This window comes from Homalodisca vitripennis, chromosome 7, assembly GCF_021130785.1.
Source record: "Homalodisca vitripennis isolate AUS2020 chromosome 7, UT_GWSS_2.1, whole genome shotgun sequence".
Classification (NCBI taxonomy): domain Eukaryota; kingdom Metazoa; phylum Arthropoda; class Insecta; order Hemiptera; family Cicadellidae; genus Homalodisca; species Homalodisca vitripennis.
The window spans coordinates 114,405,516-114,418,993 of record NC_060213.1 but is presented as its reverse complement, the minus strand read 5'-3'; the positions used below and the strand labels follow the sequence as shown (position 1 = coordinate 114,418,993).

The window sequence follows — 13,478 nt, the reverse complement described above, 5'->3', positions numbered from 1 at the left end:
AATATAATTGACTCGAACTAAAAGTGCTCATACACGTGGAAAACATATGAAATTGCGTGCGATGCCGCGGGTAACTGCTAGTGACACACTAAAAATACCAAATTGTGGCTACATGTATTATAGCTTAATAGTTATTGCACAATAGTTTAACACGTTGATTGCGATAGAGGCCATAGTGCGTGCACTTTTTGCCTTATTAAAATACTTATCATCACTCTAGATAGTGCTGCAGTGAAAGTGTTAAAGTTCACTTTCAAACTAAACATATTACTTGCATAAGAACATAGTTTCACTAGATTTATATATCTATCACTATCATCAATCAATGTCTATGTATATCCTCTTGCACTGCGCAGAGTGTCCATAAATGACCATAGCACACTTTTATTTGTCAGGTCAAAATAAGAAATAAATGTCATATAATTTATAGTCATATCTTGTTTAGTTTACCGACTATCTGTCTGTTTTTATTTTAGTGAACACTGTATAAATTTAAATTCAATAAAGGTATAAGATTCAAACTTGCACAATGTTTAGCCTAAGTGCGGTTTTGAAAAAGTATCAGAAAATGTCATATAAGGCTTCAAAAAGTTTTATACGAATATTGTGATACAAAATTTATTGCGTTTCGCCAAGTAATAACCGAGTAAGAGAAGTTTTACAGAACGCCAATCCTAAAATAAAATACACTGATAGAGTTATTAATGTTGTTTAACTACTGTTTAATAATCATCTAATTGTCGCATTTAATAGATGATATTACTAACTCATTAATGTCATGTTTTATGTTTTATGTATTGAAAAAGTTTTGTTTTTTTTGTCTGTTATGTTGTTTTGCCATGTTGATCTTTAAATTTTGTTTCGTTTGTTTCTTTTCCTATTGGACTGCTTGTAGTCTTTACTCTCTTACAATAGTAATTTCTCACATATTTTAACTTTAATAATAATGTGACAGAGCTATTTTCATATTATTTTATTTACATAATAAGGCTACCAGAAATCTTGGTTTATAAGCAATAAGACATTAATAGTTTGTTCAATTTTAATTATTGTTTTGTTTGTTGCATGTTTTAGGGACATTAGTTGACACTAACACTTTTGTTGCAATTCCTGACTTACGCATGTCACAACGTTCTGGTATGTATTTGAACCTAAATTGTATTCTGTACAGTGACAGACAACGATTGGACTTCAAACAGCCTACGGGTATGATTGAACCCTTTTCTTTTCCTTCTTTCTTTTTTCTTTCCTCCGTTCCTCCGTTTTTAATGTTGTATGTATTAATACCTACTCCACCTGACGAAGAGTATAGATTCCAATCCTCGAAACGTTGAGTTATATATTTTGTAACATACAGCCATGTCAAATTTCAGAATTCCAGTTATCCATTCATATATATATATTATGTAACGCAGCTTGTTGTAACTATAAAATATTAGCCAAAATAAAGTCCAACAAGTTGAAACTTGGTACAAAAATTTATATTATAAGTATCTCCGCTAAGTTTATTGGCAAGCTTTGTACGCCATTTCGTTTCAATATGGCGGCCGTTAAAAAGTTTAAAAAAATAACACCTTTATTTATGAACCATTAAAATCATCATCAGTGATCAGGAATGCTTGTAACATTTCCTAAAAATTTTGCAATAAACAATTTCGTATCTCAAACTATCTCCGCAATATCTATTACATGCAAATCTCATATAAATTTGTCTATGACCAAGAACCGCAGAAAGTTTGGTATATTATTTTGTTCAACATGTTGTGCAGTTTTTAAATATAACATGATGTATCTCGAACAATTTTCGAAGTTATGAGTACATTAAAATTTCATGAGAAATAAATTATTAATATTTCGGTTGTCAATAAATCCATCTATTACAACCGAAATTCAACCGAATGAGCAGGAACGACTATTTTGTAATCTTAATAAATGACATTACAAAATATTTAAATGGAAATTCCATTATATATGCCAATGACACTGCATTGGTGGCCACATCAGAATCTATTTGAATTTTCATCACTAAGAGAGAGAGCACTCAAGACTTATCACAGCAGTGGTTGTTATCTAATAAACTGCCCTGTCATCCTAATAAAATCTAATACTACCTTAAGTCCCTCTCTGACTCAAATGCTTCCGTAAAACTAGTAGTTTAATTCAAAAAGGTCTCTTGAAAAATTAGTTTAAAGTTAAAAATATGTGAAACTGAAGGCTACCCTAGAGATGTTAATTTTGACTTCTTTCAGGGTCATACTATAGCTCAAGGATTAGTTCTTTTACATAAAAAAACTAAGAAACTCTACATGGAGCTGGTTCTTTAAATCACTGTTGCCTACAATTTAAAATTTCAACAATCATAAATCTATACCACAATCTATTATACAGTATCTGTCAAAAGTATAAGGACCCAAGCAAAATACTAATACATATACTCTAGTACTTCAACAATTGTTAAATTTAATTATGTATTGCTATTATCATATAGCCCATGGAAAACAAATGTTTTGACACAAATTTCACCTCTCTGTCTGTAATACAGCGGAATAAATAGCATTTTTCTGTTTGTGAAAAAGCTAGCAAAAACATTAGTATAAAAAATATACAACTCTAGAATGGATGAAACTAGACACAGAGTTTTAGGCATACGAATAGACTATTAGTTAAGGAATGTTTAGATGGTCTCAAAAAGAATTTTAATTTGTGACAAGTCTGTGTGAAGGTGTTAAATTTTATTTTTAGACACTTTCTGCTTTACTTAAAAGCGGTTTAAACTAAGGTTTGAAAGCTGTTCATAGAACGAATAGCGACAAAAGCTGTTAAAGAGGAATAATAGCCACAGTGACCAAAAACAAGCTAGTATAGCCTAAGAGCTAAGGCTTAAAAGAGAATTAAAAAAAATCGTTATTAGCCCATGACATCAGATCTACATGGCTGTGAAGTTTTTATACACTATAATAACTTGGTTAATTATAAAACTAGGTACGTTATAATACTAGGAAATTTTAACAGGAAAAGTAAAAAAATCAAATTTATCCTCGAGACAGACTTCTCACAATTAAAAAAAAACTGTCAAGTATATATAACCTGATCTAGCTTTACTGTGTATTGAATATAATTTGATCTGAGAAACTAAATATACAGATTCAGAATTAGCTATAGTAATTTTTATACCATTAATAAAAGTTGTAACAACTTGTTGAAAGCTGACAGAAACCTACTTACCCAGAAAGTCGAGTAGCAGAATTGATGTTCCATAGTGGTAAAGAGTTATGGGATACAACGAGATCTGTCAAATTAACACTCCTGTAAATGACGAAACTTACGAGCACAAATGAATGAATGAATGGATGTGTACACTGTTTATATAAGGCATTACTATCCAATCTGTTGTATTCGTCATAGTGTCATGCGATATGAGAGCACCTGTTATCGTATCTACAGGCATGATAAGATACGATGTTGGTCGAATCAGTGACAGAGCACAGCTGCTCAGCCCGAGAGCAATGGGTCAATTAGTAAATTGTTGATGTATTTACAACCCAGTTAAACAAGCCAAAAAGGAGCAAACCTCGAAATGAAAGAAAATAAGCTAAATATTTGCATAGTCTTTATTTTTGCGTTATAAAACTTACCTCAAAAGCCTCATAATAACGTGTGTGCGGCTTAACATATTTAAGGTCAAAGGTCACCGAAATCAGTTTTTGCAAGTATCTAGTTTCCTTGCGACAAATGAAATTTAAGGTGATTGGAAGAATTGTAGAACGGAAAGTTCTAATCAACTTTTGTCTCAAGTACATCGTAAGTACATTCAACCCTTCTTAAGATAGAGCGCAAAGAGTGGGGGACCGCTTATCTGTATTATACGATAACGCGAGGTCAGCTTGCAGAACACAATAAATAAATTAGTTATATAGTTAATTGTTCACTTAAAATACTATTATTATTATTATTACATTTTTATTATTTATTATTTAATATACTTTTATAGATGTTAATCGTTAATTAAATATTCTAAAATAATATTTATTTATTTTTACCACTCACCCTTCTTAAGATAGAGCGCAAAGAGTGAGGGACCGCTTATCTGTATTATACGATAACGCGAGGTCAGCTTGCAGAACACAATAAATAAATTAGTTATATACTGTAGTTAATTGTTCACTTAAAATACGATTATTATTATTACATTTTTATTATTTATTATTTAATATACTTTTATAGATGTTAATACTTAGTTAAATATTCTCAAATAATATTTATTTATTTTTTACCACTCACCCTTCTTAAGATAGAGCGCAAAGAGTGAGGGACCGCTTATCTGTATTATACGATAACGCGAGGTCAGCTTGCAGAACACAATAAATAAATTAGTTATATAGTTAATTGTTCACTTAAAATACGATTATTATTATTACATTTTTATTATTTATTATTTAATATACTTTTATAGATGTTAATCGTTAATTAAATATTCTCAAATAATATGTATTTATTTTTACCACTCACCCTTCTTAAGATAGAGCGCAAAGAGTGAGGGACCGCTTATCTGTATTATACGATAACGCGAGGTCAGCTTGCAGAACACAATAAATAAATTAGTTATATAGTTAATTGTTCACTTAAAATACGATTATTATTATTACATTTTTATTATTTATTATTTAATATACTTTTATAGATGTTAATCGTTAATTAAATATTCCCAAATAATATTTATTTTATTTTTACCACTCATGCAATATTAAATTAAATACTTCGTTCATATTGCTATGAATATTATATCTTGTAATATAAATCTCTTGTACGACGTTTGCTGTTTCTGTGCTGCGAAGGTGTGACGCATTGAAATGACTTTCTACACACCTGCACCGTGACGCATGAGTGTGGGACTCGTATGTATAAGCACAATAGTGGTATACATTTCGAGTATTTCACCTGAGTAGCTCTGTGTAAGTATTTCTATACCGATAGAAATTTATTTTACTCGTTAGATAAAAACGACATTTTAGCATTGACAGACGTACGATTTTGAGTGTATATTTTTTATTGTAAGAGCTGATTTGTGTTTTATTTGTAATACGTAAATATCAGAAAATGTCTCTATGGGTGTTGTGCGTGGCTTACAAACTTTAAAAACTGCAAGTATTGAAAGAAATGACGGTGATATAAATTATTTAAATACTTTGACTTCTGTGATAGTATGCATGTCGATTGTCGAAAAATGTATATAAGTAAAAATTCAATTGCTGTATCAAAGCATTGTGCGGAAGAGAATGAAATACACGTTTAAACTCTTCATCAACTTCAGATTATTTCAATGAAGAAATTGAAGAAGCCTATGATGTTCTTGAATCTTTCTATTCTGATACTTTAAAAAACGAGAATAACGATAATGAATCCCATATTGAACAGCTAGAAGACGACAAACCAGAAAAAAATTTAAAAAATGTCATAACAATAAAAAGATATTATGTTTGTAAATTTAATGAATATATTATTGGATATTAATATTTCAGTATTCAAATAAATGTAATGATAATTTTTAAGCGAATGTTTAATTTGTGATTCATATTTATAAATAACGTACAATAACAAGTAAGTGTATAATTACAATTTTAATTATTAATATGAACGAAGTATTTGATTTAATATTGTACGATTGGTAAAAATAAAATAAATATTACTTGGAGAATCTTTAATTTATGATTAATATATACAAGTATAGTATATTTAATAATAATAGTATTTTAAGTGAATAGTTAACTATATACAGTAACTCATTTAGTTATTGTATTCTACTAGCTAACCTCGCGTTATCGTATATACAGATAAGCGGTCCCTCACTTTTTGCGCTCTATCTCAAGAAGGGTTGAATGTACTTACAATTACTTGAGGCAAAGGTTGAAGAGAATATTCCGTTCTACAATTTATTGATTTACCCTAAATATTATTCAGGACAAGGGAAACGAGCTATTTGTAAAAAAACTTATTTTCGTGACATTTAAACTTAAGCCGCGGACATGTGATTATATGATACTTTTGAGGTGTTTTATAACACCAAAATACAGACATTTGTAAATGTTTAGCTTATTATCTTTCATTCCGAAGTTGCATCCTTATTTAACCGGATTATTAAATCAGATCTAGAAGCTCAACCCAATAGCAGAGCCGTCATTTTCATAATTATGTAAATGTAACGAATTAATCTTTAACTTACTTTATGCTCCGCTAAAGAACGGGAAAGGAAACTTTTATTCTGTAGGCTACTGTTTCAGGAATTCTCAGGATAACTAATCTATCAAGAACTAAAGTCGGTTTCCCGTTCACACCAAACATTGCCCACAACTAAGTTCCTGACATATTTCGACCACAGAGAACCATTTTCAGTGGACTGATTTTGAACCGGATCTGTATGAACCGGAAAATTGTTAATCGCGACACCAGCCGCAAAAGCCTAATAACTAGGGTAATCTATACGTCATTTGGAAGAGTAAAACGATAACGGCGGTACAAACCTTAACCTGAATAATAGTGAACAAATTAAGTTATATAATGTTTGGACAAGTTCTTTAGCTAGTGTCAACCAATAGAAAATTTCAGGATAGTGGCCATTCGTATTGTTACAACATTTTGGTCTGGGATATTTTATACCATAAATTAAAAATGAGACAAAAGGTTTAAACAATTTAGAGCTACTATTATTATTAATGTGTTTCTCTAACCTTTAAGATTTCAAGATAACGGATGTTCAAAAGCTTTAGAAGTATTCAAAAAAATTAATCTTTACAAAAATTCGAGATATGAGCACATTTGAAATTTTCTTCCAACCAAGCCATAAAGGAAATTTGACCTCTTGACGTAGTTTCAAAAATTGTATTATGGCTGACACAATAATAGTTCTCTATATATTATTAGATTAACCTGGTAAAATAATTGATCACTATTTCTTAATCATCTTGAAACATCCCAAAATTAAAATAAGCATGGAATTGTTTGTTTCAAATTTATTATTGTATGAAATACTTGAAAAGATAACAGGATTTCGACGCTTTTAGCTAGTAGTGTAGTTTTTTATTTTACGTAATAACTGACAAGTTTTATTATACTTACACTGTATCGATATATTTTAAGCTTTAATGTTGACTCCCGTTCAAAGTTTGAAAAAGTAATGGTTATATCTCTGTTTTATAGGGGTTGGTAGGCCTGGTCAACACTGTAAACGCACCGTTAAGGACGCTTCATACTTTAATTTTAATTAAAGCATTTTATTTTATCTACTGTATAGCGACCAGAGTTGAGTAATTTATTATTGAATTAAACTTTCTTCAATTAATAAGAGAACCTAACTATATTATACCACGCTAGTAAGTAACTGATCGTAGTTACAGTACTTTTTAACAACTCAACTAACAAGGTTAGACTGGCCGACCGTAACACATCCACGTTGTTTTTATCGATCTACGAGCGCCGCTTTCTATCATTAGGAATTGCGTCACTATCTTATCATAGTTGATGGCTAATCGATAACTTCTCAGGACCCTGAGTTTTTCTAATCAGTAAACCCATTTTATTTTACTAAACGTTCCATATTTTATCATCTGTTAATTATTTATAAATGTTGTAGTTTACTTATTAATCTTTAACGTTTTTGTTGTATGGACTGTTATTAATTAAACTAGAACTTCTGAGAGAGGTTAAAAGTTTAATTCATAAAAAATAAGAAACCAAACATTTTGTCTAACAACTATAAACACCGCGGAAGCTACTCATTAAAATCTGGTGAAATTATTTGGTGCTGCCTGGGAAGGCACTGTAGAGCGAAAATTAAGTCGAATTCCGAGAGGACGACCGTTACTACAGTCAACTGTAGATACTCGGGTCCGCACCCTGTCACTATGAGGGCCCTGACACCTCCGCGGATGAGGTCATCGTTGCCGGCTACTCCACCCGCGGCCGAGACCGCTATGCCCCGTCCTTCTACGACGCGACGCCTGGGTTCTCCGTTGAGCCGCTGATACGTACTGCGGCGTCTGGCTGTACGTTACCCGCTTCACTCGTCACATCGTCTCCTGTCGTATCATCGCCCGACGCCGCCCTACCTCAGAGTTCAAGTGGGTTGGAAGCTGAAAACCTAGAATTGAGGAGGCTTGTTGGCCAACTTACGGTTGAAAGAGAATAAATTCTTGACCACTCTATTCAGTCAGATGCACGTCTTCTCCAATTCACTGATCAGCTATTTGTGGCGAACTTGTCGACAATCGAGACTCCTGGTGGCCGTACAGCTGATTGCGCCGTACCGGTCGTCGTCTACTGCCTGCCAAGACCCGCACTCGGTGAAATCCGCAACTTGGTTGCCAGCCTCAAGGCCATCGTTGAAGTACTGGAGGCTGTGTTGAAGCGTTTCGAGGCTGAAGCTGTGAAGAAAAGTAAGACTTACCGAAGCGATTCAGAAAACGAGGGTTGGGTGATTATAAAAAATAAATCAAAGAAGAATTTGAAGAATAATTCAAATATCAAAAAGCCACCATCCATCTAATAGCCACCCTCAAAATTCGAAGTGTTCTGAGAAAAAAGTTTCCATTTAAAGCGGTGTATATCGAGAGTGACAGCCATGTTCGTCATCTGATCAGCCTCGTTCGACGCCGCGTGAGCACATCAACCAAAGTGACCGGGACCTGCAGGCCGAGGGCTAAACTTCTGACGGTGGCTGATAGTAGTCTACCTCCGCCTGGGAGCTACTACGTGGTGTTCGCTTCAACAAACGATGTCGCCGCCGAGGAGTCCTATACCATCTTCGAACACCTAGAGCAACAGTTCACTGTTCGCCTCAGCTCGTCGGTCGTTATCGTGTCCACCGTTCCGCATCATGATGTCTCTATGGACCACGCCGTGAACTAGCGTATTGCCCTCGTTAACTTCTACATCGAGGTATTCTAAATGAATAAAAGGTGCTAAATTTCAACGAGATCTGAAAACGCTGGTTTATACCCAACATGGTATGCACTTAAAATAAATAAATAAAAATGTCTTTTTATTAGAGCGTTTCTAAGTATACAAACTTCTTTACAGAACAACTCAAGTCAATTCTACAACATATGCAAAATACTATAATTTAAATTAAGCTAATATTATATGCTACATGCAAATAAATCATTGAAATTAAATGGCTACTTACAGGAACAAAATCTACTCACATAATTTAGTTTTAATACTTTTCTTAAATGAAGTTAAGTTGACTAGACTTTTGAGGCAATCGGGAAGGTCGTTGTACAATTTTGGCCCGAAATAGGAGAAACTCTTCCTTCCGAGCTCTAAATTTACTCTAGGAAGATGAAGACTTCCTCCGTGACGAGAGACCCTTTGTGACACTTGATCCCGATACAGTAGTCTGTCCTTAAGGTACTGGGGTTCCTCGAGGGTTAGGATCTTGTGGACCATACAAGTAGTCAGCATTCCACAGACCGCTTCCATCGGCATTAAGTTCGCAGCATCACGATGGGAGGATACGTGATCAAATTTGCGGAGAGAGAACACAAAACGCACAGCTGAGTTTTGAACTCGCTGTATTTTGGCGATGTCCCCTTTTGAAATACTGTTCCCATAAGCCGGATAGCAGTAGTAGAATACTGACAAAACCAAAGACTGAACTATTTGCAATTTTGCAGACTCAGAGAGTAAAGATCTAAATCTGTAGAGACTCCGCAGTCGCCCTAGGGCGCGTTGAGTAGCATGCGTGACATTTTCGGAGAACAAGAGCCCACTGTCAAGTACGACGCCCAGTGTTCTCACCTTGTCGCAGACTTGCAAACTCACGCCCCCGAGCACAACACCCACACCCCTCTCTCTCAGGGTCTCCACAAGATCACGTGGTGCTATGTGCAACACACTACACTTGTCTATGTTCAGCCTTAAACCATTTGCAGACGACCAGGTGAAAATCGCCTTGAGGTCAGCATTGATCTGAAACAGAGCGTCCTCAGGAAAGGAAGCATCATAAGACAAGTGCAGCTGGCAGTCATCGGCGTACAGGTGCACGTTGCAGTTCTGCACACAGCTGGGGAAATCAGAAGTGTACAGATTGAACAACACAGGACCAAGACAACTGTCCTGAGGCACTCCTCGATTATTGAGCTGGGGAAATCAGAAATGTACAGATTGAACAACACAGGACCAAGACAACTGCCCTGAGGCACTCCTCGATGCTTGAAGAGTGGAGAAGATGTTTCATTTCCCAACTTTGTCACTTGCGACTGTCTGACAAACATCTGCTGACAGAGCTTTTGTTTGGGTGTCTTGATCGTTTCGGTCAGACCATCCGGCCTTCAACCTCACCTGCTCATGATGCCTCTTCTTCTCTAGACCCTTCCACTCCACTGTCTTCACTGCCTGATCAAGATCGCCGACAGCGCCCTCCTGCTGCTGCCGTAAAGCTGCCATCCGCTCAAACTCCCTCCACCAACTACACCAGAACTTCGCACCCTCCTTTTCAATACTTTCTCCGAGGCCGTCATACAGAAGTCAACTAACAGTAGTAGTTATAAACATGGACTGTCTCAAAAAACTTGTGCTCGACAGTAGGAAAGGAAAGTAGGATAAAGGCACCTGAATATGGTTCACTCAAAATTTGAAATGGACAACTTTCCAATTTTCAAAATTCAATAATGAAACATTTAAATTGATTCATCTAAATGCTCGATTAGCTACCAACGGCTAACGCTCTTTTATAAAGAGCTTGCACCTAAGATACTTGTCATCTCTGAGCATGGCTTCACGAAGGAAAACGTTAAATTTTTCAAAATTAACAACTTTGAATTGGCCAGTTCTTGTGGCCGAAACACATTCAAAGGGGGTGGTGTGGGGATTTTTGTAAAGTGTTCTGTTAGCTTTCAACCAATTAAAGTTGTTTACAACTGTGAACTAGACTTTGAGGTTGAAGCTATAAAAACTAATTCTAATCAGCTCGGAAAAAATCACGATTTTTTTGTTGTACCGATTAGCCAATGGTTGTGTTGACGATTTAAAAAAAAAATTGAAATACTTTTTAATTGGACTAAAAAACACAATCCAAATTTATTATTTTGGGGGATTTCGACATTAACGTATTAGAGCACACCCACCCACAACACCAATTTTTCCTTTGAAACTGGCACCTTTCCAGATATGTTAGAAATAGCAAAAATCACTCAAATCTTCAAAAAAGGCGATCCTTGCATAGTCAGTAATTATTATCTTATTATTTCAACTTTGCCTGCCATCAGCAAACTTCTTAAACAGATCTTTTTAGCACGATTCGAAAATTATCTTTTACGTTTTGAAATCTTAGATGCAGAACTATATGAATTTAGAAAAAACAAATTAACGGTCGATGCATTCTCAAACCTAGTGGAACTTATTGTCGATAGGTAGGAGAGGAGAGAGCATGTGCTCAGCATATCTCATGACCTCTCTAAAGCCTTTACGTGCATTATGAGACACTGTTGCACCAGTCAGAGGAATTTTACATTCGAGGTCTGTCGCACAAATGGATCTCGTCATATCTTAAAGATAGGTGAAGGAAACAGGAATTTTCCGTACATTTGCCATCGTTCAGTGAAACAAAAAAACAGTAACACTACGTTTCAAGATCTGCAATCTGATCTCTTCTTCAGGCAAATAACTAACCTAACACATAATTACAAACTAGGTTAAAATAAACAAAGCATACCAAGCGTTGTGGCACGCCTAAGTCAGGAATCACAACCACCATGTTGTGTGACAACTTCACTAACTCTACTAAAACATGCACTTTATAAAATTATACACAACATCAATCATTAAAACTGAACTACAGAATACAGGTCACAATACGTCTGCAATCGTCTACAAACCACCTACGACTGACCACACGCTAATAGCAAATGGCAATCGTCACTACAGAAAGAAACAAGATTGCGGAAATAAAAAGGAAGTGGGAAAGGAATGGGCCCTTTTTGTTATTATTGGTTCATGCTAGATGAACTTCTTGAAACCATATGGTGACTCCGCAATGGTTTATTACACATATCTAATCCGTTTGATACTTTCGATTTTCTTTTTAGTTCGTTCTTTAGAATTGGCAACCAAAGCGGCCTAATCTCGACTGATGGTTGACTGATTAGTTGGTCTGACAATTTAATGTATGTTGCCTCTATTAATTTTCTTTTGAAGAAATGTGGTTCCCGATGTATTATGTTGGCTTCATCCCAATTCATATGATGGTCTTCGGACCAACAATAATGTGCAATTTTTTACTTTTCTGTGAGACTCTTTCTCGTATTTTCTTTGTGTTCTTTTATCCTTACGTTTAATGGTCTTTTTGTCTCGCCTATGTATTCCCTTTTTCAACTACATTTTATACTGTAAAATAGTTTTTGGAATCCTTGTGCCATTTTTTTGTTTTGCTTTTACGAGACTGTGTCTAAGAGTATTGTGTGTTTTAAACGCGGTTCTAATGTTGTACTTTCTACCTACTCTTCTAATTTTCTCCGATAACCCCGGCAAATATGGGATTATCAAAAACATAACTCACATTATCAAAAATAAACTTCAAACAAAGAATTACAGTCGGGGTTCAGTGTGTACAGATCGAGAATGTTCTGTCTGGCAAAATGCACGCAATTCAAGGTGTTCTCCAGGGATCAATTCTAGGCCCAATTCTTTTTAATCTCTATGTCGACGGACTGAAGTCATCTATGCAGCATTGTAAAGTGATTCAGTACGTTGACGATACGACTATTTGTGTAAACAACAAACAAGCAGCTCAATTAGAAATAAAACCATTTACCGATTTAAATCAATGATTACAATGATATCAATGAGTTTGCAAGTAAACAATTCAAAATTAAACTTCATCAAAATTCGCCTTCTGTAACGAAATGAACAAAACAAAATAAATGTGATGGTGGATGACTTATAGAGGAAACAAATCCCTCAAAGTTTCTTGGAATACATTCGACGAAGGGTTGATTTGGAATGATCACATTGATTGCGGTTGCTCTGACTGCTTTGCGTAACCTAGTACAATTCTGCTCAATAAAGATCTTAAGAACAGCCTATTTTGGCCTGATTCATACTCATCTTGGTGTTTAGCATAATACTTTGGGGTAGCTGTTCTAAATACAAGCTGGAAAGGGTATTTAGATTTCAAAAAAGAGCTGTCCGAACTATATTGAAATTGAAATCTAGAGAGTCATGTAGAGAAGCATTCAGGGAGCTTGTGTTATTGACTTTGCCCTTCCTCTGTATGTTTGGTCACCCTGTGATGCGAGTCAAAGTGTAATTTGATTCTAGGCATGAATGTTCACTCTTATGAAACTAGAGGCAGGGACAACTATACAATTCAACAACACTGAAATTCAGTCTTCGAACGACTCACTTTCACAAGGTGTCAATGTAATCAATAACCTCCCTGATTGCATAAAAAATCAAAACCAGAATCTTTTCAAAATTCGTTTAAA

At 34.9% G+C, this 13,478-nt stretch overlaps 1 protein-coding gene across 1 annotated transcript in view; it reads right to left on the bottom strand.

Moving 5' to 3' along the window:
• LOC124366223 (multidrug resistance-associated protein 1-like) overlaps window positions 1-3,444 on the bottom strand; it is a 69,464-nt gene extending 66,020 nt beyond the window's left edge. Inside the window, exon 1 of the mRNA XM_046822613.1 lies at window positions 3,226-3,444. Coding sequence (XP_046678569.1) covers window positions 3,226-3,258 — 33 coding nt within the window. The 5' untranslated portion in view covers window positions 3,259-3,444. The remainder of the gene's footprint in view (window positions 1-3,225) is intronic.
• Window positions 3,445-13,478: the final 10,034 nt, after the last annotated feature.